Source organism: Montipora capricornis, chromosome 10 (genome assembly GCF_036669925.1).
Source record: "Montipora capricornis isolate CH-2021 chromosome 10, ASM3666992v2, whole genome shotgun sequence".
NCBI lineage: Eukaryota > Metazoa > Cnidaria > Anthozoa > Scleractinia > Acroporidae > Montipora > Montipora capricornis.
In genome coordinates this window covers 16,068,626-16,096,125 of record NC_090892.1, presented here as the reverse complement: position 1 = coordinate 16,096,125, position 27,500 = coordinate 16,068,626, and the positions used below count along the sequence as shown (strand labels likewise).

The following is a 27,500-nucleotide window of genomic DNA, read 5'->3' as shown; positions in this document are numbered from 1 at the left end:
AACACCATATTTCAGCTACACAGAGTAAAACAGACCACACATATCATATTATCATGTGTTTTCTTGCTGCCGAACTAACTTTTGAATAGGCCATTTCCGAGTTCATATCTACCTCCTCTTCAAGGCGAGTCTAAGTGCGAAGTTTTTGTTATGAAAATTAGGTTTCATTCAGATGTAAAGTAGAACTAATTACCATCACAAAAACTTCGCACTTAGACTCGCTTTGAAGAGGAGGCAGACATGAACTCGGAAATGGCCTATTGGACAAAAACTCCGTCAGCTGCGCGAATTGAGTCTTCGTTTTCATTATCCTAATCTTCACCCCTTTTTCACACCTTACATCTCTTGTAATTTCCCTTCCAAAATAGCACAAATCTATCTTCTCATCTCCAACTTGATAACACTTTTGATAACACTTCGTCCAATTTTTCAGATCAGCATAGCTTTAGTTTTCTTTGCATTTAACCTCAAGTCGTATTCCTCTCTTGATTTTCGCACTCGATCCAACATTACTTGAAGATTTTTTTCACTCTCAGCTATCAAGACGGTATGCTCTGCGTACCGTACTTTCCTTCCTCCTATGGTTACGTCCAGTTCCTGTTTGTCTGCTTCACGCATGATCATTAATTTTGGTATCGGCCATTGTAAGTCCCAAGGGAAACAGGAAACAATCTTATGCAAAATTTGAGGGGTCAAACAAAGAGTATTATGGTATTTTCCAACTCGGCCAACAGCGGCTATGTCGAGTCCCGAGGAACTAGAAATTTTGTTTTTGCGCGGTAAAACTCGTTTCCAAACACATGAACTCGAAATCAATTGCCTCTTGATAAGGGTCCATTGTCCAACCTCATCGCACCTTCCTGCTTCCAGCACAGATTATGTATTAGTTGTAACTTGTACTTGTCCTAATGCGAGAAAAATGGAAACAAAGATTCTCCTATGGCCTTAATGAAAAAAACAACAACATGGCTCTGAATGCCCCGCCCATACGTTTTAGATTTTGATACATGTATTTGCCGTTCTCAGTCCTCCTGACAACGACATAATATAACCAAATTTGAGGCTATGTGGAAGACGCAAGCACCTGATGAAAAACTTTTAATTTTTCATGCGGTCTTGCTCCTGGAATGTTAATACACACTATCCATACCACACCACTAAGAGAAATTGCGAAATGATTGCAATAACGAGAAATAATATTTTTTAGATACAGTTTTCGTGGCGTCTTCGTTGCCCTTATTAAGACTTCAATATGAGCTTGTGAGACCGTGTAAACACAACAGGAATAGCAACCGTAACTGGAAGGGGAAGACTAGCACGACGGAGTCAACTCAAATATGATTTAAAACAAACTTCTCCCGCTAAATGGTCAAAGCAACATAACTCGGAGTATTCACGTACAAGTCCGCCACCTCAACTCCTGAGCTACGCCAGGAAACAAAACGTCAACTAACACTGACACAACTGTTTCGGACCTTAATTAACGACAAAAACTGTAGACCATAACTTTTTCCCGCTATGACCGTGAGTTGGATATGGGATAATAAACGGCCGAAGAGGCGTGAAAAAACAAATTTCATATCTAACAAGGACTAATGCAAAACCGGACGTTTCTTACATTTTACAATATCATGAACCGTAAATGAGCTGGTAACCAAGATTGAATGATCTAATTAGAATCCTAGAAACTCATTTTCCGGGCATCAAAACTTAATTAATGACAACATACAATGCTCTACAAACGTTTTTTTTAACAAGCACTTCCTAAATATATTATATATTACATACATAAGTTATATACTCACATCACATACTGCTAAAATACGATAAGCATCAATCTACTTCAACATAATAATTAAATTAAGTTAATATGATGTAATTCTACACAGGAAGGGTTACGTTTTTGCAAACGTTGACCGTGAAGCACTATATTTCAACAGACTTAACATCTTCAGCTCCCACTCCCGTGACTTTAAGATCTTCAGCTCCCACGGCCTGCTCCCGTCTGACCTTGTAGCTCAGTCGCTAGAGCAGCGGTGATCTAACCTGAAGGTTCTGGGTTCAATTCCCACCCTGGTCAGAGTTTTTCTCTGTCCTTCTGTGGGCCCATTTTAATTAGTAGGGCTAACGCTCACATGGTTCATATGGGGTAGAAAACAAGCACTTCACATTGCACTCTAATCAGTTAAGTCTGTAATAGCCCATTTCCGAGTTGCTGCATGCCTCAGTTTCAAAGCAACTCCTGGTGCACAACCATTCAAATGGAAATGAGTTGCGTATTCTTATGCAAATCAAACTCATTTCCCTTACAATAGTTGAGCACCAAGACTCACTTCGAAACCGAGACAAACCGCAACTCGGAAATGGCCCATTCTACACACATCGTTTGCAGGTACTAAACAATCACTATTATGTGCAAGTGCGTGTTGTCCTAAGTAGCGTGTGTATGTATACAGCTATTTTGAGAAACGTTGTCGGAAAAAGTGCACGCGACAATCCTGAAAGGTATTGTGGGTGATTTTAAGTGCGCTGTTTTTCAAAGAAATTTACAAGAATCGTACGGGAGGCCACTGATATATGTTTGCGAGTGCTGAAGGAAAGTAACAAAAGTAGGTTCGACAGCTACAGTCGTTAGCAACAGTGTATTGATCATATCCCATATTACCTTTCGCGATTGTCGCGTGCACTTTATTCTTGACAAACTTTCTCGAAATAGCTGTATATGGAAAGAACTCAAGTGAGGCCATCGCTACTGTGTGCATGTGACGTTAGCTATTTATCAAATACCTATAAATACATCTTTTTAACAGCGTATACTAAATGTTGTCATTACTTACTTACTTACTTACTTAATTAATTAATTAGTTAATTAATTATTTAAAGTGAGAAAAGAGAACATGGTGTCGCTATAAAGTTTCTAGAGCGTACAGATTATACTTACCCCAATTTTTCACGCTCTACAAATGTAGTAACTCAGCAACGACAGTGTAATGTCAGTATGACCTGATATGATCATTACATGACCCCGTTATGTGGTTAATGCATACTTCTACTTATACAATCTTGGTCAGGTTAAAATTAATAACATTTTCGGTTCGCCAAGTGAAGGTTTTTCCAAAAGTGAATGTTTGAGTTCTGCTATCATACGAAATGTTCAAAACACGAAATATATCAGCTGTTAACATTTTACTTCTTTAACCCACGTTTCAGCTCTGTTTGTTTTCCAAGGTAATCGTATTCTTCCCGCAAGTGGTTCTCTCCAGGTGATCTGGTGACGTAATTTGAAGGACTGGGAAGAAAAATTTTAACGCCGTATCCCACAATCGCGCGCGGCCTTAGGTGTTATTTCAAAACTCCCTGCAGTATTTCCATCGCCAAAACTCAACAGATCATTCCGTGTCTACCACATTTCCTGTTACTGAATGAACATTCAAGTAGACCCGACATCTCACCTAGCCTCTGCCATGTTGAATTCAAAAATAAGGACGCCCGCGGTTGTGGGATACGGCGTTAAAATGTTCCTCCCCAGTCCTCCGAGTTTCGTCACCATTCACCTGGCTGGGGTTAAAAATTCGGCGATGTTGAGTTGGAAGCGCAGTCAAAAGCTAAGGGATTGGACCAAGCGGCGAAAAACAGTTCAGCCCAGTCCCTTAGCATTTAATACTGAATACGCAGTTGCCAAAAACCCAATTGAGAGCATGTTCGCAGGTTAAGGCTTTAAACAAACCGAATGTCGGAGCAAAGAAGTTTTCCTACTCTTTAGCTACGAGCATTAAAAATTAAACCGTTAAAGCAGGTTTTTCAGAAAACGATGCGAGGCCCCACTCCCTATGGTTAAACCGTTAACTAATCAAGACTAATATATGCATCTTTCATCCGATCCAATCCACGCTTATAATTGTTATTAGTATAAATACAAAGGTGATTATACAAAATCGCGCGCTCTCATTGGCTCGCTATCTATCTCGGATTATCAGCCGATAATCACCTCGACGGACAAAATGGCTGCCAGTAATCGTTTTGTCACTGTAAGTGAAGATGATTTCGCGTTTTTTGAAATAATCGCCTGTGTATTTATACTAAAACAATTATTCGCCTCAGGCGAAGTGATTATCGGTGAATATTCACCGATAGTCACTTCGACTTCGGCGAATAATTGTTAAATAACATAAGGTGGCAAGAGCCCATCACACGGGCTCCTAATAGTGATTAATTTGAATGACTTACACTAAGATACGTTGCATCTTTAGCATACAATACTCCGATCGGCTTTTCCACTTTATTGACTTTAGGGGGATTTGTTTCCATGGTTGTTGCCTTGTCGACGACGAATCCCAAGAAGAGATTGTCCGGGCTGTGGGCTGTGTAAGGCAATGAACAAGACTGCATATGAACAACAACGAAAGACTAAAGAATGAATAAGCATGTTAAGATTACGGTGCCGTCCACACGTATCCGAATATAATTTCCCACGTATCACGATTCAATTCGAGTTCGCCCGGCCACATGTATCCAGATTCGTTCTAGTAGTCAGTATTGTCAACAGATCATGCGCCATTTCGTTCAACTGAGTTTGTAACAATCTCGTTCCAAGAGCCCACGTATCTTTTGGTCAGCGCTAAGACGCGGAGCTCTGGAATAATCAGTGTTCAGAACTGCGTTGATTGGCTACTGATTTATCAAACGGCCCATGCGTAAACTACCGAGTGTAACGAACATGGAGTGTTACGAACATGGCGCAAAAATCTCCGATTAAACTTGTAAACGAGAAGATTTGCCGCTGCTGTTATAAACCCTTGAATTCTAATGATCGCCCCATTTCACTTTTCGGTGAAACCCGAATTCCTAAAAGCTTTGAGTCCCGGAAATTGATTATTCCAGAGCACCGTGTCTTGGCGCTCACCAAAAGACACGAGGGCTCTGAACACGAGATTGAGTTTGTAACGTCATCGGACTTAAAAGTATGCGAATTTGACCGTCCACAAAATTCCAAATTCTTTGCGGATTCAAAAGTTTCCGCTTTGGAGAGCGGATTCAAAAAGTTGCGTATTCGCATGCCGGATTCGCCGGATACGTGTCGATAGATGGCGAGTCCGCAAAGAAAGTTGGGGATTCAAAATATGCAGATACATGTGAAATAAAGCAAAATAAAAGAGAAGCATGGATGGACACAGATGGGCTAGATTGAAAAGGATTGCGTTTGGGTAATCTTGAAAAAGGTCGGCCCGACGTTTTTCAAGTTTCCGGCAAATCACCTTGATAAAAGGCGTTTTTGCTCAGAATTATCTTGTTTGAAATGTAACGATAGTTTTAACAGTAAAGGAATTCCACATTTCCATTTTCGAGTTTTAAACTCGTGATTAACTAAAGATTTCCCCTAAGCATCCTAAAATAACGTGTGCATAGCCCCTTTATTGTGTCCCCAAGATTCATCACAGATAAGAAGTGAAGGAATAAACCACGAAAGGAACTGGACGTAGAAATGAAATCTATACTTACGAAACATGGTCATCATTTGTCTCAAGTGTACATCAGCTTTGCCCCAACTAGCTTTATACTTGTTCGCATCTTTATATTCGGCGAAATTAAACTCTGGCTCTGTGCCAAAGGAATCCAGAATCCTTAAACGACACCTTGTAGTAAAAGAATATCGTTAAAATGGTAGACAGCAGCAAAGTCAGTTTCTGGCGATTGTATGAATCAGAAGCTCATGACCTTGAAGCGTTTAACTCTGGTTCAAAGCTGGCGGTTTTTTAGTTTAAAAATTTCCTCATTTGGATTTCACGTAGCTCGCACATTTCCCCGCGTGCAGCTTCGATTTTAATTTTGTCCATATTTGGGCATAAAATTGGTGTCCTAAAATCAGCAGCTTTGTTCCAAGGAAAAGAGTTTCAAGTTACACGTTTCAAGACCATGGGCTTCTGACTGAATTAATTAAGAATATATGAATATCATACGCATATATTCCAATTTCATTCCCCTCTAGCGGCATATAGCCTGAACTCGCAAATGGACAGCGCTAGCTCAGTTGAGAGCTCGGTTGGTGGAGCAAGTGCAGTCCAATAGGCCATTTCCGAGTTGCTGCATGCCTCAGTTTCAAAGCGAGTCCTGGTGCACAACCATTCAAACGGAAATGAGTTGCGTATTCTTATGCAAATGAAACTCATTTCCCTTCACTTCGAAACCGAGACAAACAGCAACTCGGGAATGGCCCATTGCACGGCAGTCAGGGGTTCGAATTCCGTTCCAGCCTGAATATTGCGCTTGGCTGCAACTGTTGCTTAGTAACTGCGATGATCTACCTACTTCTACATCTACATATTCCAGCACTCGGCGAAGTCCTTTAATTTGACTTACAGCCTCATACACCATAGGCCTTTTTGGAGAAATCACTGCTAAGCCAGCCACTTCTGCTAGAGAGAACAGGACAGCCACAACACTGGGGACTCCTTCCCCTACTCTTTTCGAATAGTGTGTTGGTTCTTTAACGTTCCACCGTGAACTTATAAAAAGATAAAGTCTGCTACGAGCTTAGAAGGCCCATCAGGCTGGCGCTTATCTCCGGTTTCTGTAACATGAAGCGACTAGGAGTATTTCTACTCCCCCCTGGATGGGATGCTAGTCCATCGCAGGGTTACCCCCAGCATTAAATTTGCCGGTACCCATTTATACACCTGGGTGGAAAGAGGCACCGTGAGAGTAAAGTGTCTTGCCCGAGAACACAACACAATGTCCCCGGCCAGGACCCGAACCCGGACCACTCGATCCGGAGTCGAGCGCACTAACCATGAGGCCACCGCGCCTCCCACAGGGAACTTATGAACATAGAAGATATTTGTGAGACGAGACCTACGGTTTATAGCCCTTATTCGACAAGACTTGAAAGTCTATTCTCATTCATTCATAAGGCACAAAATATCTTAAGTGTTTCTCGCTTCATGGTTAAATTTACATAGCATTCTCCACGCCCCTTCTAGCTATTCCCCAGGGTCTTCTCCTATCCTATTTAAGCGGTCTCTCGTGGTAAACTCATCATCTCTCATTTCCACGTGGGCTCTGTTGAGTGCCGCGGCTTGGTTTTCCCTTTGGCTTTTCTCGCCAACGTCGCTGAACCTATTACGGCACAAACTCCAAACGCTCCTTCACAGGACCATCTCCAGGCTTTGGCTGCTCCTCCTTCCCCTCAAGCTCAACTGGCGCAAGGCGCTTCCCAACCCCTTGCCCATTTTAATATTTCCTTCCCTTTTTGTTTTATTGTGTTGCCTTTTCACGTAGGCCGCATGGTGGTTACGAGCGCTTGTCGCCCAAGCAACGTATAGCCGGAATGTCAGTCCTTTTAAGTGGGCGTTCGTGGCTTGAGGAATGTAGACAAGTGTTTTTTTTTTCCTGTTTGATTTACGTTAGCGCTTGTCGCTTGAGCAACATATAGCCGGAATGTCAGTTGTTACGTTAGCCTTTGTGGCTTGTGAAAGGTAGACAAGTGTTTTGTTTTGTATAGTCTTAATGCCAATCGTTTTGCGTTAGCCTTTATTTGACTTGTACACGTATACACGATTAACAACCAAATCGTAACCGAAGCGTTTATTTTAGTTAGCCTTTGTGGCTAGTTCAATGTCCATAAATAATTCTTTTCGCTCTTGCTGTATCAAGTGTTCTGTTTTGGGTTTGTCTGTTGTCGGTTCTGTTTTCGAATTGTTTTTGCTACGTGCAAAATGGCATATTCAATTTTCCCTAGTTTTTTTATTGTTTGTAATATTTGCTGGTGTGATTTTTCGTTCCCATCAAATATTTGTTTGTCCCCTCGCCTGTTGAGTCCGCCCCTGATGAAATTACTGCAGTTGAGAAGGAGATTACTGCTGTTAAAGGCCAGCTTGATTGAAACACCGTCCATAATGCCCTCCAGACTTTAAAGCAGCTCATTTCCCGTCCCGCAGACACTTTTGATGCGCACACCGTCACAGCAGCGCTGGAGCACTTGGTTGACGTAGCAAGTGAAAAAAATTATGCCCAGGCCACCTGCTACAATTCTACCTCCAAGCAGACCAGGTCCCTCTCGTCGCGTGCTTCGTTTCAGCCAGTCCTCCTTCAACTTCTGGGCGATAAGGAGGAGATATATGATTGCTATTGCCAAGGAGATTGAAAAGAGTCTTGTCCACGGGGTCTTGTGCCGGGGGTAATCTAAACAAAAACCTTTTTCAATTCTTCGAACGGATTTCTGGCTCGACTGGGTAGTGGGGTTTTATTTCGCTCCCCTTCTGTTCTCCTCGTTTTCTTTTTCGTTTCGCTTTTAGAAACGGGTTCCGTCCAAAACTTCTTAGTGTAATTAGGAGTGAAGGCTCCACAGCTGGGTCGCCCCCCCCCCCCCCCCCCCAGTGGATATAATCTCCTCTGGTTCGGTTTACGTTTGACCTGTTCACATGCCTTTTTGAGATAATGACAACTTTGTTGCTGGAAACGTTAAAAGCATTGTCATAAATGGCGGACTATCTGGGATAACTACCCCGAGGCAGATGAAATTTATCGCTACGTTTCGTTGGGTGTGGACATTCTGTAATTTTTCACGCCCTTTAAAGGAATATTTTCAGGGTCGGTGTTACGATTCTTCCTTTCCACCTCATATCATTCTTCCAAACGCGCGCATTCGCCAGGACCACGTAGAGTTCATTTCCAACTGCATATATAATACGCATAAGCCATAGAGTATCTTTTGAATGAATGTGAATTTGTTACTATCCTATTTAAGAGGTCACTCGCGGTAAACTCTTCCTCTTTCATTTCCACGTGGGCTCTGTTGTGTGTCACGACTTGGTTTCCTCCCCTCCTCCCCTTCAGGGACGCGTATTTCCCTTTCACAAACAACAGAAGCCAAGCCAACCAAACCTTTTCATTCGGTTAACTTTGAATAAACTGTTAGGATTAGCTTCATTTAAATACTTTAAAATTGCAAATCTGAAGCCGTTGTTTCGGTAGTGCAGAGGTTGAGTGCATTTGCTCTTAATCCATTGAACCGAATTCGAGATCGTTCAATCACCTTTTTCTAATGCCAATCTAATCACAGATTAAGTATTCTTTTCCTCATTTGCCTCGTCCAAATGGCATCGCTTGTTTACGAAAGTAAAAATTGCTTCAGCGACGCCTACTATTCCTACATTTATACTTCCACTCTATATCTTATGCAAAAATGTTCCTCCCATATCTGATTAGCATAAGCCATAAACTGTCTTTTAAATGAATGTGAATTTGTTACTAACCATTTGCATGTAAAATTACTAAGGTAGCACTTTCTCCTCAGTTATTTTAAGATCCTGACCTGAGTGTTGATCCGGCCGTGATTCGTACCCGCGACCTCCCACATGACAGCCCCGCGATGCTCAACCAACTGAGCCACCGGTGCACGGTGATTTTGAACGATGTGGTTATTTGCTACAGAAGCTTGAAAAAGGCTTTTGATTATGTCTGAATACTCACCGATATTGAGAAGCCGTTGGTCCCAGTTTTAGTCGCAGGAGCCACGAGCCAATGTAGTCGGTAAAAATGAGATCAAATTCATTTTGTCTCAAGCTTCTGCCACATTTGCTGGTGGTTGCATTTGCGTTCAAAACTCTGAATAAAAGGGGGGAATTTATTATGGATTGGATCAGCCGTCAAGGCTTGTGTTTCATCACTTATATGATGACCAGAGACTCTTCTCGGACAAGACTTAAGGAGGCTCGAAAGGGTTTTTCGTTGCTATAGTGTTTGTGAAACGATGAAAGATACCAAAGAAGGATATTTCAAAGCGTAGGCAAACTATAAATATCTTTGCAACTCTATTGTTGGGCAATACTTTAAGAACACTTATGACGTCATATCGGTTACCATGACAACTCGTCAGGTCCACAAAAAGGCTATCTAAATTTCAGTTTTTGAAAATTATCTGAAAAACTAAGTAGGTGACCTACAGTTTTTATTTCTTTGTTGGAAATCTCACTTAATTCTTTAATTAACTTCTTAGAGAGTATCGGACAAAAAGTTATGCAGTAGAATTTAAGATACTGGATAACTTTCCCTGAAACTTTTTTATCTGAAGTACCATCGTAAATGATACGTGCATGCAAAAAAATCAAGATAGGTCACCGGGCAAAATTTCGAGATAAAGACAATTTTTTCCCACAGGTTTTATTTCCGGTTCGCGCACATTTTACGCCGTATTTTCACTTCCGGTGTGCTACGTTTGATAGAAATTTGATTCATTCAGCTAACGCTTGTTTCTTAGTTATGGCGTGTGTAGGTTACCAGATTAAGGAGGCTCGAAAGGGTTTTTAGCTGCGTGCGCGCGTAACCCTGTTAATAGGCAACTTTCACGATTTTGACAACAACTACCAGAATTCAGTATCGTATAAACTCTTGTTCTTAGGCCATCGTAGCTTGATTAAGAAAATAACACAAACAGCGGTGATAAACATTGTATTCCAACGCATTTTTATAAAAACTTGACGTTTCGTATGCTAGTCAAAACACACTTTCAGAAGTGACCGTTACAATTTTTTGAAAACTATATATATATATCGTAAACATTAGGGGTCTGGAACCTAGACTGAGAAATTTAAAACCACTGGCCACGACATTAAATTGGATCACTTTGACATTTTAGCGTCCGGAAAAACTGACTTTTACTGCAAAATTAAAGAGACTTTGTTCATTCAAGAGCTAAAGCCTTCCCTTAATGTCAATATTAGTAGTGAGAAGTTATTGCTGTTTTAGCTATTACTCCTCATTATGTCTAGACACGTACTGCCGCAGATCATTTTTCTCAGTCTAGGTTCCAGACCCCTCATGTTTACGATATATATATAGTTTTCAAAAAATTGTAACGGTGACTTTTGAAAATGCATGTGTGTTGACGAGCATACGAAACGTCAAGTTTTTATAAAAATGCGTTGGGATACAATGTTTATCACCGCTGTTTGTGTTATTTACCAGAATTCAGTTTGTTTTTCTTTTCTTATTTAACTTTTGTATTCCCAGTGGGGTAAAAGTAACAATAGCTATACATAGCCTGAGACAAGCAAAACCTGAAGGATTCTGGTACTTGTAGTCAAATGGCGTCATCATGCAAATGTCCTGATCGACCTTCAAAACTCAGTGGAGGACCGGGAAGATGTCAGTCGGCGACAATCTTTCAACACCTTTTTCCGCCCAACTGACCACCCCTGGCTCCTGGCTCTCCGAGGAAAAACTTACTTCATCATGTTCGGCACTTCAGCCGATATGGTGACATTATGTCCCAGTGCGTAAACAGAAGCTATTAGGTCACTCCATTGCACCATCTCTCCAAGAGGGACGCCTTTGTAAGCATTTGCAAGCCAGTTTACTTGCAAAGAATAGGTTCCCATGTAAAGGAAGATCTGTTAGAACAAGAGCATCAGATACAATAACCGGTGAGTTCCTCATGTGTCAGAGGACAAACGCGTGACGAGTAGGCATTAGGGAGCTTAAGCACGAGCGTTTTTGAGACGCGGACGGCAACCGGAAGTGAGCTGTTTTCCCTTTTATATTGTCTTCACACAACCACATTCACATTGCTAAGTACCTTTTCTCCATTAAAGATAATTAGTATAAAAATCTGGGAGACACCACTGTCCCGGGCACGCGAAATGTTCTCTTCCGGTTGCCGTCCGCGTCTCAAAAAACCCGCATGCTTAAGCTCCCTAATATTGTTATCGAACCGGGAAAAGAGTTCTTGGGAGCTGTCCACGTCTTTGACAGGAGCTCATCGAGGGGAGCTTCAAATTCTCATACTTGGCCTAGGAGTCACCCCTTTCCGAAGTAAATCTATTTATAGAACGCTTCCCTTGGGAGATTCAGCAAACCCACTGTCGTAAAAGCCTATCAAAACAAAGCTGTCTCAGCGTCAAGGGAAATGTGATACTTTTCTCGGGAAAAACCTGTTCCTAAAAACAACTTTAATCGGAAATGGGTTGACGCAAGAGAAAATGAGGGGACAGAGAAGGATGCTCCCGGTCCAGTCCTTGGGATATGTCATGTCCACGAAAGTTATTTTTAGACGAGCGGAAGCCTTCCGAGACGTCCGCATGCAGGCCAACTTCGGTCCGATGTTTGAAAGAAAATATATATTCATCAGCCTTCCACGTGCGCCATCATTTTCTCTTTTCACTAAGAACCTGAGAGCGAAGCAAGAATGCATGCGGACGTCTCGGAAGACAGACTTCCCCTAGAACAAAGACTTCCGCTCGTCTAAAAATAACTTTCGTGGACATGACATATCCCGGCCAACGCCTTGAGCCTCCCTCTCTGTCCCCTCATTTTCTCTTGGTTGACGCTAGGAATTTGTGGAGATCGAGGCTCCCCTTGATTAGCTCCGGCCCCGGTCCTCGCAGGGTCCATGACTTTTTCGAATATTCCAGGTTCTAAAGATAAACGTTTCGGATACTTTCTACTTTTTCGGCATTTCTTGTGGATTAAAATCCGATAGAAACAGTAATGACAGAAATTTCTGCCAGAAAAGTTGGACTAGGAGGGTAAGTAATTCATTGCAGTTTCTTTTTTATCTCTCTGCTTAAAATCCACAAATTTTAAGTTGCAAAAAAAATTAAAACAGCTGAATTCCGGTCATAATCCCAAAAGTATGTTCTCGACCGACCGCCGACCACTTAGCTCAATCGAGAGTGAATCGAGAGTGCACTGGACTCGCGTGCGGAAGGTGAAGGGTTCGAACCCAGGCCAGACCAACACTTGTGATCCTTAAATAACTGAGGGGAAAGTGCTGCCTTTGTAACTACATTTGCAAATGGTTAGACTTTCTACTCTTTCCGGATAAGGACGATAAGCCGGAGGTCCTTTCTCACAACCCGTGTTCATTAACTCTGTGGGACGTTAAAGATCCCTCAATTCGAAGGTGTCGAAGGTGGCGTATGTGTCTAATTGAAGGTATCCAATTTGGAGTTGTTCAAACTAAATACCTTAAAAGATCCACGTGATCGCGCGCCAAATACGATATAAATAGGCGCACACAGAACCAATCAGACTACAAAATGTTGTAATAGTTACGATTATCCGTAAACGTCGAGTTTGCCGGTGTGTCATGCCAAAGTCCTTGTTTGACGTCACTCCTCGCGCCGCCACTGTGCTCCGCCCCTTTGTCGGTTTTAACTATCTCTTTAAATTCACCCCTCCTTCGGAGAAGTTTTTTTTCTTTTAGCTTGAATGCCACTTTACCTGTTTTCCTCGTGCCTAGCTTATACGCTCCGGTCAAATATCATTTCTCTCATAACTTGACCTGACTAAGCCTTTAGCGCAGAAAACAGGAGTGAAAATGCTTTGCCATAGTCCAATTGATATACGTTACATACTTAACTGACTACTTCCCATAGGGGCTTTTCAGAGCTACTGAAACACAATCACGACAGAACAGAACATTCAGCAACAATATTGGCCGGAGGCAAGCCAGTTGGCTATTTACGAGCGCAGCTGAGAAGTTAAATCAATGACTGCCAGGAACAAATTCAACGTGTGGTGAGAACTTGTCTTGAACCCGGGATCCCCGGATCTCAAGGCAAGCGCCCTAACCACTGAGCCACACTGCCTCCTAAAAGAAACGAACTTACGTTCTTCCGCTTTCTATTCCTAACAGTCAGAGACTCCACTTGAAGTTCTTCGGCTGCAAGTTTCCATTCTGGCCATAATCTCGTTATTCTGTCTGTCATCCACTGATATTTACTGTCATTTAAGTGCTTCCGAAAGAGGTCCTTAGCGTCGCCTCTTATATTCACCTATAGGAGGATAAACACACACTCGACTAAATTTTCCAATGGTCACTTATGATTAATGAAAGAAAAATGCATGATATGGCAACGGTAATGTTGCGGAGGGGATCAAAGACCACTTTTCTAAGAATTTCACACAATTTTTTTTCCGTTGATTTTTAATGAATATAATCGAATAAGATAGATAGTTTTAGATGTGTAAATATATATTTATAGGTTTTGTTTTGTCGGTCACAGCTAGCCTGCCCGACTTAACGTAACCATGCCTAGGCATACTTAAATGTACACTGCCATAATAATAATAATAATAATAATAATAATAATAATAATAATAATAATAATAATAATAATAATAATAATTGAATAATATTGAAAAATGCTATCAGAAGATACAATTAAAATTAACTAGTATATTTAAAATATGCGCTTACAACGTAGAATTGGCCACAATGGCAAATTAACCAATGCAAAAACCCTACATTGCTAACTTATATCTAAGATTAATTCTACTACGTTCTGTACAGATTTTCGTTAATTGTCCACAACGTTTACGTAGCTTAATGGGGGATTGCTTTATTCTAGGTAAAGAGGTATAAAAAGGTTGAGCTATGTTGCTGCGTACCGTTTTGAGAATTCTCCTGTGATACTTCTCAAAAACATCATGAACAGATTATAAAAGCTTGAACTGAAGCGTCTATTAATACACTTTTTTAGAAAGAATTGTGTAGTGTTCAGATCTGCATCACTCGCTTTGTATATTTGAAGGCCATAAAAAAACGCTGAGAGAGAACTATCACTCCAGATTACATCTCTCCTTTCTTAGACCCCCCCCCCCCCCATCCTTCCCCCCGGAGTAAGTATAAACGTTTATTGGCATTGGCCAGGAGTCCATGACTAGTGACTAGGAGCGAACAACAGCTCTATATCCCTCTCACGTCATTTTCACAGCCCGATTTATTTTAAGATTGAGTCTCCCACGAATAAGACTCCCGCAAGAGCCCGATGACCAATCACAAGAAACTCACTTGACGTCATAGCCTCATCGAACCGGAACTGCCCTTTTTTATTCATTTGTTGTTTTTGTTTTGTTTTTTTGTTTTTTTTTGCCGAAAAGGTGGTTTAAACATAGATCGGTCTGTAAAAATGCCGTGACGGGTTAATATGGGAGTTGTTCGCTCCTAGTCATGGGCTCTTACATTGCCCTATAAAAACTTATTGGCGTTACTTTCGTCATTACCTCTCGCCCCAGTTATGATAAACCAACTGAAACCGATGAAAGAAACTTATGAGGGTCAATGTCTCGCATCTTCGCTATCATTACTGTCACCATGTAACGTTTAATTTTATTGTATAAGAAACCTGTTGATACTTGTGTTGAGTTTTGTTGGCCAAATGTTTATAAAGATGTCTTCGCCAAGGTAAAATAGGACACCATGCTTCAACCTGGTGACAGGAGTGGGCAAAAAAACTTTTACATAAAGAATGATAAAACGGCATCAGGTTTGGTCTGTATTGATATAAAGACATTCCTGATTACGACAAGTAAGTGAGGCTAACATTGGGGGACATTGTCCCTATAAGAAAATGGAAACTACTGTTCAGTTTAATTTCCGTTTTTGATCGAATAGACCAACTTAGTCGCGATCAGTATTAAGTAGTTTTTGTTTCCGCTTAGTCTCGCTGTTAAGTTCTGCTTCAGATTGATTAATATAACAACGATAAATGAGCACTGGCCTAGTTCCCAGGCATGCCCTTATCGAGCAGAACAACCTGGGTCTCTCAAAGGTTGCTGCGTCATTTTTAACTTAGTCATGCGCAGCAGACCGAGTTGTTAGGGGTTGGTAGAGGGGATCTGTAAACTTGAAATCTGTAGACAATGGGTTAGAGAACATGCTCTCACTCAACAATCCGTACTACTGTAGTCACGAGGACAGAACGATTGAAATGTGCATGTTCAACCTTTATTTAGCAATTGCATTAATTTACGCTGGACACCAGCTATGAATTTAAAAAAGCTCCACTATCATTTTACCTCACTTAAAAATATCAAAATAGAACAGTCATCTTTTGGGTCCATGTGATGTCGGTCGATGTAACAAGCCTTGTTTGTTGTCCAAAGGGCTTTCATCCACTGGAAGATCAAAATAATGCAAACAGCACTCAATTCTTATTTTAGGACATTTTGGGGACCCAGTTTTGAGCTCACATCATCAAGAAGCAGCTTGGTTGCAAGAGACTACTCCCCAAAATACAAAAAATAGTACTAAATGGAGCGTAAAGATATTCGAGGAGTGGCAAAGTGCTCGCTCAAATAAAGTAGCGGCAAATGAGTCGCTGGGCTTTGACTACGGGAAGGTAGACGAAGTTCAGGATTTAACCGTTAACATCGCACAAATGTCTCCTCTGTCTTTAAACTTTTGGATGACAAAGTTCGTGGGAGAACTTGGAAATCGTTCAGGTGGTCGGTACACAGTGTTGTTACAAGTGTTACTTCTAATGCCACTTTTAACAACTGTAGTATAAAAACTGTAGTATGAAATTCATACAGAATACTAATAGATCTATTAGTATTCTGTATGAATTTTATACAGAATACTTATTTGAGAGCAACAATTCATTATTAATTCATAAACCCCAGTTTTTCCCTGCTATCTTTTCAAGCCCTCCCCGAGCTTTCAAACAGTTAGAATTTGTATTGAGTTTACAGTGATATTCATGTGACTAAAATTGCATTTTTGGATTGGCTTACCCCTTCATGAATTATTAATTAATTTTATAAGCACATGCAAGTACAAGTACAAATCAAGAAAAGGCCAATCCCCCTTGGGAGATTCAGCACGGCCACTGTTGTAAAAGCCATTCAAAACAAAGCTATCTTAGCGTCAAGGGAAATATGATACTTCTCGAGGATGAAACCTGTTCCCAAAAATAAAGTTACTCGGGAAAGGGTTGACTCAAGGAATTAGTGGAGATAGAGGCTCCACTTGATAAGCTCCTGCTTCAGTTCAAAGAGCGAGACCTCGAGCAAAAGCAAAACAGAGTAGCAAACAATCTAAACACTTCAACTGACTAGAGAACCCCCTCGTAATCACGTAAAACATCAAGAACCTCGATGTCTTTGATATCCTGAGACTGCAACTTGTGATGCGCCCGCCAGAAGGAGGACAAACTGGTTTCTTGGCAACGGGCGAAGAGACAACCAAAAACCCAGATTTGTAGGCATGATTCAATTGAGAAATGCAACTGTTGAAACTACTCACTAAGAGTTGCATTTTTATATTTCAGAAGAATGACATTGAGAGACCCCCGCTGGCCAGTGGACACTCTATCTAATCAGAACCAAGTACCACCAGTTCACCTCCAAACTTGACTGCCGGAAACAGTATCATGACTACAAAAGGCCAAATCAAGATTCGAGGTCACTTTTCCAGGTCACCAGCCAGCTTATCTACGATATTTCGTGTCGAGAATTCCCTGGAATTGTATACATCATATAGACAGGCCAGGAGCTTGGTGACCACTTTCAGGAAAATCGTCTTGCTTCAGAAAATGGCATTACCGGTACGGGCCCACGAAACCATCAGCTGGAGGGAAGGAGAGTCACCGTCGTCAAAGCGGGTCTAGTCTATAAGATTAGGAAAGACGAAGATGCAAAGAGCTGCTTCTTAAATAAGAACCTTGAACCATGGTGAGTACTCTCAATACTAATTGATCGTTTGCAATGCATTGTGATATTTTCTCCTGATCACTACGGCATAGACCCTTTGCATAAATGGCGCCCAAATTTGAATAACAATACTTGATACATCCTTAGCCTCGTGTTTATCTTTCAAGACAAATGATTTTTCTCATGAATGTGAGGCTAAGGATGTATCAAGTATTGTTGTTCAAATTTGAATCATCTGAAACATCAGATACATGTAAATTGTATAGTTTCTTTACGTTTTACACAATGCCCATTATGAACTTTAAGACCTGCGATGCCGACGTCGACGAAAATACCACAAAACAGAAAAATCACTGGTTAAAAGGGGAAAAACCGTCATGCGGTACGTACCACACGTGCAGCAAGCGTTTTAGCACATTTCTTTGCGGTATTCTTAATAACAACGTCGTGAAATCACTAAATTTGAGGTTTTAACGACTTCACAACGTAAGCATGCAAATGTGAAACTTTCATTCTATATTTGTACTCTGAAAACACGAGTCACACCAATGTCCGTGTTTTCAGAATTTTTCGCCTATATTGTGCGACGTGAGCGAGATAGAAAACTCCTCAAGACAGTCGTCAGTAATCCAGGGCTGAACCTAAATGACCACTCTCATAGACTACCACGCTGCAGTCATCTCTACCCTTTTGTATTGCCTGTGAAACATGGGCCCTCTACCGAAGAGACATCCGAAAACTTGAAAGATTCCACCCATCCAAACTTCGCCAAATTCTGCGAATTAAGTGGCAACACCGATCGAATTACTAACAACGAAGTCCTCACTCGAGCAGACATGAAAAGCCTAGAAGCCATCATTACCCGGCATAGACTACGATGGGCTGGGCATCTTGCCCGAATGACAGACTCCCGCCTTCCCAAGTCCTTTTCTCTGAACTTGACGCATCTAGCAAAACGACCACGAGGTGCCCCCAAAAGACTCTACAAAGACCAGCTCAAGGCTGCCTTGAAGAGGACGGAAATCGACCAGGCCATTTGGGAGATGGAAGCTGCAGAACGACTATTCATGAAGGCAGCTTTTAAGAACGACCGAAATCAGCATGAAGAGACGAAGACAGTTGGGAGAAAAGCAAGAACTCAAAACCCCGTGAACCCTCCTACCATCTCATGCGGTGGTTGCGGTCGACTTTTCCGTGCGAACATTGGACTGTTATCATTGGACTGTTATCGAAGAATGTGTCACTGATCAAACTATACGACGCCGAAGTTGGCCAAAGCTCTCACTACTTGCCCACGGCCTGGTCCCTCTGTGTTTTCGGTTGATGATCAAGAGTTCATTATCCAAGAGTAAGATTTACCCAAATTGGCCTAGTCCTAGAAAAATAGTGGGAGGAGGGAGAAAGTACGCCGAAATATAGGGAGACGGGAGAGCCAACATGAAAAGGGAGAATGTCTTTAAAATGTGACATCAGTCTTTAAGAACTGTGCATACTAATTCAAAGGTATTTTTGCACGGTTTACTGAATGTGCGGGAAAAGCACATGTTGAAATCCAAAAAGAAAATTGGGGGTAACCACGCATTTTTCGAAGATAATTAATCAACAATATTTGTAAAAACTTCAAATTACAAAGCAATGTATGGCATTGTTTTCCAAATTGAAGCTTAATTATCTCTGAAAAGTGCATGGTTACCCCCAATTTTCAATTTGGATACCAAGAGCACTTGCTAAGTTCAGCGTTCTCCGCATAGTTTTGAACCGCGCAAAAATATCCCTGTATTAATAATCACTACCCATAGGAAATCCGAGTATCTCGAGATGTGCAGAACGTATGCGCAATTGCAATAGTAGGCATCGTCCTTAAAGCCTTACTGAATAGATCTGAATTATGTTTATACAGAAAACTGTACAGACCTGTTCCCCGCTGGACCCGCTAAACAATTATATCCAAGAAAGACTGAATATTTCGAGCCAGTAAGCAGTATTTTGAATGGTCTTTTCGCGCTAGTAGGTTCTCGCTTCATTTGTGGCAAAACAATGACCGTAAGTGAGATTTAGACGCCAAAACGCAAAATCGTTAGACCTCGCCGAGAGTAAGTGTTTGACGCAAAGTGACATTTCGGAGAGGTCTGCCTTCAGTGTGCTAAACTGACTGACAATGTAATGGTACTTAAACAGTTTCTTTTTAAAGATCTTCATGGACTTCGTACCATTGAACACCTAGTAAGACAATACAAATCAATACACTAAAGACACAAGAAGCCCTTAGTTGGGCAAGGCCACAAAGGTAGGGTATATTCATTCAAAGGTAAGCTGGTACTACATGTTAAATCTAGTAGATTGTGGGTATGCAAGGCCTTCAAAGAGCAAAGTTCTTTAATGATAAGGAGTTTAGACTGCAAGTGAGGTATCAAGTCACATCATAGTTCATATAGATGGACTGGTTATGAATCGCTTGGAAATTCAAAAGAGTGAACAGTGACAGAGCGCGCCTCACGTTAACGTGACCGTGACCATGCGCAATCTTTTAAATGCGTTTTTGAACAAATATGGAATTTATTGCCTAGAGGAAATAAATGGGTTTATGCTGAGTGTGACATGCTTAGTTAGTTATTTCTCACGATGCAGTTGGGGCATTGATGTCATCCGGGAATTTCTCTAGATCTTATCTAGTGAAGAAGCCCGGAGTGGGGCCTCTTTCACTCACTTTCAAGAGAGTCAAGATCCCCAAAAGGATATGTGGTATTATTTGTGTCCCAGCAAACAGAGCTCGTCCAAAGCATCGCCTTGCCAACAATATCAGTCTTTATGCATGGAGCATGAAGCATAAAGATCAAAACTTCTGATTGGCTGTCTTTTAGAAAAAAAAAGGGTTAGGATTTGTGCATGGTCAGGGCCAAAACAGCGAACAAAAACATAAAACAAAGAAACTTGTCGAGTTTTACAAATTGACTTCAAAGGTAAATTAACTTGTTAAACTTCGTTAAATCTGCAATTTTAACTTTTAGCTTTGATAACGAGCCAGTTATTAGCCATGAAAAACTAAGGAATTCTAGGGCGGCAAAAGCTAATAACACTTACTTGTGCCTATTGTTTGCCGAACCAATCACTTGGGCCGTTGTAATAACCAATCACCAAAGCCGTTTGGAATAACTGCGCCCTGATCATGGTAATTTCGGACTTCTTGGAGGCACACCTTCCTATTCGCTTACCTGAACTTTGTACGCACACAACGGATAAAGCCAATCATCCGGAATACTGCAATTTTTCCCAAGGGCTTTTGGTTGATCGACGTCTTGCGATATCTTACTTGTCTTTAATACTTCCTTGACATTTGATAAGACGAAATTACTTGGTGACAGTCTTAAAGACGCTTTTGACCTGTCCACTATTAAAGTATCTAAAATAAAAGAAAAACAAGGATAAATTTTGGAGGCTCATAATCAGCTTGTTCTTTTAAAATTAGTAAATTCTTCATCATTCATTCATTCATTCATTCATTCATTTATTCAAAAGGATTCTGCCATTCTTGGTAGTCGGGCATCATTTGAAAACAAGGTTATTCGTCCTCATTATAATCAAATGAAAACACTACTCAGTTCTGATTAGTAAGAGAAATGCAGTTTTCGGATAACACAGTTGAGAAAAGAGGTAATTCAGTGCATAAAGGGGTAACAAACCAAACATTCTGATTGGTCAATGATCAAAGAAAGTTACAGATAGCCAATCAAATGCGACCCCTGAATGGCGCAATTTTCACGTGATTGCGTGGTACCCGTGCGTTGCTTCCGCTTACTTACGACAACGTCATCTCGAATTTTTACTCATTAATATTATTAATGAGTAATCACATGACTTTTCTCCTTGAGGGAATTAATACTGGTAGTAAGCTGTAATCAATGTTGCCAGCTGCAGATGGCACACAAATGCCCCTTCCCAAGGATGGGATTGACTGACATTGGATGACTTTTCTTATGCCTAGCCAGAGGGTAATCCTACAACCTTCAGGTCTCTGATTGTTCCCAAATTTGGAACCTGTCATGGCACAAGCTGAGACTGGGGTGGATGTCTTCTTTTGTCACTATACAGAACACAAAATTGAAGGGCTACCAGCAGTTAGCATTAAAGTATTCCAAGAGTTACACTCTTACTAATACTGCACGCTTCTAAGAATGAAGCACACAAAACAGACTTTACAAGAGTCATGTAAAAATCAACCTGGTTAGAGAACTTTTTAATTCTCTCAATTACATGGTCAACTGCAAAAACCCCATGAATAATAATATTGTTCTGAAAGCATTAAATACTAAATTATTTCAATGTATAAATACATTGAAATACTCGAAAGTTACAAATACTCGTACTCTTCAAGATGCACAAATCCTCATATGTACATTGTTCGCTCGCTTAACAAATTGAAATTTTACTTGGAAATGAGATACTGCATATTCAAAACACTATTTTTCTTACAACAAACTCCAGAATCAATGGCAGTCAATGGAACACGTCTCACTTTTTCAACTCGTTAAGAACGTCGAAGAGATCTGACAGCAAATGCATTTTCTCTCGATGCTGTTGTTGCAGTCTTTCACTTCGCTCTTCGTTCTCCCATTGTCTACTCTCTGTTTAACAAATTGATGTCAGTTTTTCATGCGTCTGTCCTGTTATTGATCATGCATTTCGTCATAACATTGTTTATCGCATAAATTATAAATTTATGAGTCTCCTTATTGACAATAAAAATTAGCTAATGAGCGCACGAAAATTTTTGCAGTCATTGTACAGAGTACTTTAGCCATTCAAGATAATCGTTTTGGCACTAGCGGCTAAATACGGGAATTGCACCGGACTCGCACCGGGTTGTGATTGGATGTTGGCAGAGAGAGAACAAGAAGATCGTTTAGATCTTATAACCGCGCTTTGAAAATTTATCTCTTTTCTTACCACTATGGATAGTCGCAACGTAGTGCACATTCCAAAGCAGTCCTTGTTGATTCACTGATGACTATAGGCACAATTTTACTTAACCAACTGACAACAACAACTGACAACAACACGAAGCTATTGCACCATCACTTATAGCCGAGGTGAAATCTCCGATAGCACCATCAGTCGTAGCCGTTGTAAAATATCCGATGACGTAATGGTCTTAATTAATCTAGAACTTTCTTCGGGATATGTATGGTATGAACGACACGATAAGAACACTTTTAACCACTCACAGCTTTCTTTCTTAAAAGTCACGATTAAATTTAATTGGCCTTTTACATCAGTAAAGGGCTAGCAAAGTAGTTACACGAGTGACATAATTCAAGAATTACGTTATCCACTGCTATCTTTAGTACGGTGGTTATTTCCCTTCCAATGAAAATTGCAACGTCGACACTTTCCATGGATTACGTAATGCCTTTTTATGTATTAAATACTCGCTTCGAATCAAGCGCTTCAATAACACAAAAAGGAAATATATTTTGTTCTAAATAAAGAGAGGAATATTCATAAAATTTTAAGAACATTAACGTTCTTACACCTTTTGGCGAATAAACATAATAAGTTGCGTGATTGGAAGTCCCACTGACTATATGGCCGAGTGGAAGTCTGGTTCAGCTCTCTGACAAAACGTAAAAAAAATAAACAACGTGCAGAGCAAGAACCGCGCTCGGCCCATGGCCGCGCGGTTAATGATTGTGGATATTTCACAATAATTACATGATGTAAAATGCACATCGATAGTATTAGCTTCTGCACCACGAGTCCACTAGGTTAAACTCTCATTTTACAGATTAAGTCTAAGTGCCCATTTCAGTGATTAGGTCTAAACTTTCGTTTATCTTATTGCTATAGCAAAATTTAGTTCTAGAAACTGATTTAGAATGGTCATTTTTTTAGAGTTATGGTTGGTGTGTATATCCATGAGATCCTTGCCGAGCGCTCATTTCAACCAGCGCTGATCCGCAAAATTAAGTCTAAACGCTCATGTTTAGACGATGTTGTTCTAAAGATTCAAGTATAAGTACCCATTTTTATTTGGTTAGCTTTCAATATATTGTAACCGCTATCTCACTTGAAGAATTTAAGGACGTTGCCTAATATTGTCATTGCGCATACGACGTTCTGCGCATCTCGAGATACTCGGATTTCCTATGGGTGATGCTTATTAATACAGGGATATTTTTGCGCGGTTCAAAACTATGCGGAGAAAGCGGAACTTAGCAAGTGCTCTTGGTATCCAAGAAGAAAATTGGGGGTAACCACGCATTTTTCAGAGATAATTAAGCTTCAATTTGGAAAAGAACGGCTCAGTTGGTTGAGCACCGGGCTGTCACGCGGGAGGTCGTGAGTTCAACTCCGGCCTGACCAACACTCAGGGTCTTTAAATTACTAAGGAAAAAGTGCTGCCTTTGTAATTACATCTGCAAATGGTTAGACTCTCTAGTCTTCTCGGATAAGGATGATAAGCCGGAGGTCCCGTCTCACAACCCTTCAATGTTCATAATCCTCTGGGACGTGAAAGAACCCGCACACTTGTCGCAAAGTGTAGGGCATGTAGTTCCCGGTGTTATTGTCTGTCTTCTGTGGTGTGTAATGGTTGGGGGGGGGGGAGGGGGTAAATGCTCGGAGATATTAGCTACACCAAGCTACTCTAAAAATCCGAGGGTAAATAAAGATCTATGATATGATTGCTTTGTATTTTAAAGATTTTTACAAAGATTGTTGATTATCTTCGAAAAATGCGGGGTTAAAAATACATGTTAAGATCTACTTTTCCCGCATATTCAATAAATCGCGCAAAAATACCTTTGAATTAGTAGGCACCGTCGGGTGTTACGAAAACTCTCGAAAACTAAGACATAAGACCCCGGGTTCTTAGTTTTCGTACTACTGTAGGTCCCCAGAGTACTGCCCAGAATGCCATTCGCGGTTAAGTCATTAATTCACTTTGGTTGTGATCCATTCAATTTGGTTATGACCATTCAGTTCGCAAGTATGTATCTCTCAACCTATGCTAAGTAAGTTTTATCGACCATTCAATTTAAACGTGATCCATTCGTTACGATAATACACCATTCGGTTCGAAAGTGTGCCCCTCAACATTGCGCATTCAATAGGCCATTTCCGAGTTCATGTCTGTCTCCTCTTCAAAGCGGGTCTAAGTGCGAAGTTTTTCTTATGATAATTAGCTTCCATTCATGTGTAAAGTGGAACTAATTACCATCACAAAAACTTTGGACTTAGACTCTCTTTGAGGAGGAGGCAGACATGAACTCGGAAATGGCCTATTTAGACATTATGCATTCCAGTTTAATCCTGTTAATTTTTTTATTATTTTTCATCATAGTCACGAATGTGCATACTCCAGGGATAGTAGTTTACCCGCTCGATAAGAATCCCGTACGATACAACCGGAACCATCGCGCCTCGAACTCGGGCCACGCGCCCCGGGAGCGAGTAAGTTCCCACTGAGCCATCGAAGCAACTCTAGTCACGTGATGGTTTGCTATATTTACCTCGTTCGTAGTCACAAATGTGCCCCGCAGATGTTTAATTAATTGAACCCTGCTTTGGGATTCCAATTTTATTCTTTTCAGTATTTCCAAACTCCCGTACGGCGATTAGAAATCTCACTCTTCTCTTCTTCTCTGAGCGCGCGCTAGACCACTCTTTGCTCACAATATAAGCTATACCAAATCCTTTTCGCCCGCGATAATTGAACCTCACATCTGAAAGTATTTGATAAAGTGAACAGACGATTTTTCCTTGAGAACGGGAAGCTTTAAAGGGAAGGAGAATTGTCTAAGTTATTTTTAGATCTTGCTCCGGCCTCGCGTGTTTCACTGCATGTAAGCATTAATATTGCATCGAACGAATACTCCAATGGATCTGTTTTTCTTGCGAACCAGTTTGTTCAGTCGCTCCAAAAGATTTTTTGAATTGAACTAGTGTGTTCAACTGGCCATTGTGTCAAACATTTTGCGAATCGAACCAGTGTGTTCAATGGAACACACCTTTTGCCCCTTGTATAAGGGGCAAAAGATAGCCCCCCTTTACATGCAAAGATTTGTCCCTAGGGCTATCGCGATTATTGAATTTGGCACCGAGGGAGACAACCAGCTCTTTTCGGTAAAATTCATATTCCTCGCTGTTCATATCCTTAAGTTCTTTTCCCGGCTCCTGAACAATTTCAGGGCAAAAATCTTCGGGAAAATCCACCACCATGCATCGGCCCATTTCCGCATACATTGTGGATAGATCGGCCTCGAAGTCCACGCCGTTAAACTCGCACTTGGGTTTGAATTCTGTAATTTATTATTCCACTATTACGCCATTTTACCATATTTGGTCAAGAAAACGCGCAAAATATGAGACGGTAATACACTTTAGTGTCCCAGTTAGACCGGTTTAGAACAGAGCAAATACGGACGGAAAGGGAGTTTTTTTGTTTTCAACATGATGCAAAGACTGAGAATTTAGAGACTTTGGTTTGTGATTGCTTGTCACTGGTCATTTTGTTTATCCAGTCAAATAAGGACATTTGGCTAGCTTTTGTGCTGTTTACATCGTTCGCACGCGCCCTGAAGGACAGATGATGCTTTTTTTAAAAACACTCTTACCAAATAAAATTGAAGCCAAATAACATATTTTTGTAGTGAAATATAATAAATCCCTTATTCGATGGTTTAACATATAATACTCGCGGACATTTTGCTCATTGCTCGCATTTTTCCTCGCCACCGTGGGTCTCACCAACTTAACATGGCGTCTCCATATAAAGCTCTGTAAAATTGAGTGACATGTTTCAGCAAATAACTTAGAAAGAATGCACCAAACAGACTTGAGACTTGAGACTATTTTTGTATTAGTCTTTTGTAACATTTCATTTTCTTGGCTTCTTTCTTTGCACGGTTTCGGATTTTTTTTTTTTTCTTTTTTTTTTTTTTTTTTTTTTACTGCGTGACAGTCGACAGACACTCTGAGTGTGCTCATTTTGGTCATTGTGAGTCAACACCCGCCATTAGAAAGCAAGAAATCAAGTATAGAAAGGGATTAATGTCTTCGTTACTGGGATTTTGCGATCCCAGGGTCTTTCATCTCCTACCCTCTCGGAAAGATGAAAGATTGTAAATTAATATATATGTAATCGGTTGTGTAAACGTCAACAAAATAAATCGCGAAAAGAAACATAGATGTGGCAATGATCAGGCCCAGAGCGCATACAAGACCCATTCCGCCAAGCACAGGAATCAAAAAACGGGAAAAGAAGATTGGAAAAAGTCTTTAACAACCAAAAACAACAATGAAATCAAGCAAAGAAAAAGAATTTTAAAAAATATAAGATTAGAAGTCTTTTACGGGGACAATACTCAGTGTCTCTCTCATATCCAAGCTCTCTTGGAATATTTGTTAAGTAGACAATGAGCCTAACATCAAATTTAATGGTATGTGATAAGTCAAGTCAATGACATCCATCCCTCCTACTACTAAATGAAAAAAGGCGGATTTGCAAATAGCAGCAACATGGTGTTCAAGAGACATATCCTCGTCTAGGATAACGCCCGAATTGTGATAGTATTGCTGTGCTGATTGTTGAGGCCCCATTAGGGGAGGGAGGAATCTAAGTATCCTGTATGCCTAAATATCCTGACCTGTATCCCGTTAATTCCTGTGGTTTGTATCACTATAATACCAGTTCGGTTTTTTCAATATCCTACATCCCGTTAATTACCCCCCCCCCCCCCAATATCCCATATCCCTATAAGTTTTTTACGTAAATCTCCTGCATTCCTGATAGCCCCTAATAGGGCCTCGTTGTTTCCACTGGATAATAATAAGAAATAACCTCTTTCTGTTTTTACAACAAATAACTTCGAATTCTAGTTAAGTTATAGCTTTATTTTTCTGGTAATCTCTCCCCATTTTCCGAAGTTTACCCGTGGTTGTAGTTTACTGTAACTGGACAATTTGTGTTAACTGTTTGTGCATCCCACGGATACGCGCTTGTAGGCGTCTTGTTTTGACCTCACCCACCCGCCATATCAATCGAACAGATCGAAGATGCTATTCCGGTT

General features: G+C 40.8%; 1 protein-coding gene across 2 annotated transcripts in view; it reads right to left on the bottom strand.

Moving 5' to 3' along the window:
- The window catches only part of LOC138019378 (alpha-1,6-mannosylglycoprotein 6-beta-N-acetylglucosaminyltransferase A-like), a 62,483-nt gene that overhangs the window by 11,898 nt on the left and 23,085 nt on the right, over positions 1 to 27,500 (bottom strand). For both annotated transcript variants that reach the window (XM_068866146.1, XM_068866147.1), the window contains exons 2-9: positions 20,646 to 20,833; positions 15,799 to 15,897; positions 15,126 to 15,209; positions 13,608 to 13,772; positions 11,224 to 11,387; positions 9,469 to 9,603; positions 5,500 to 5,633; positions 4,228 to 4,361 (exon numbers count right to left, since the gene is read on the bottom strand). In XM_068866146.1, coding sequence (XP_068722247.1) covers positions 4,228 to 4,361; positions 5,500 to 5,633; positions 9,469 to 9,603; positions 11,224 to 11,387; positions 13,608 to 13,772; positions 15,126 to 15,209; positions 15,799 to 15,897; positions 20,646 to 20,833 — 1,103 coding nt within the window. The remainder of the gene's footprint in view (positions 1 to 4,227; positions 4,362 to 5,499; positions 5,634 to 9,468; positions 9,604 to 11,223; positions 11,388 to 13,607; positions 13,773 to 15,125; positions 15,210 to 15,798; positions 15,898 to 20,645; positions 20,834 to 27,500) is intronic.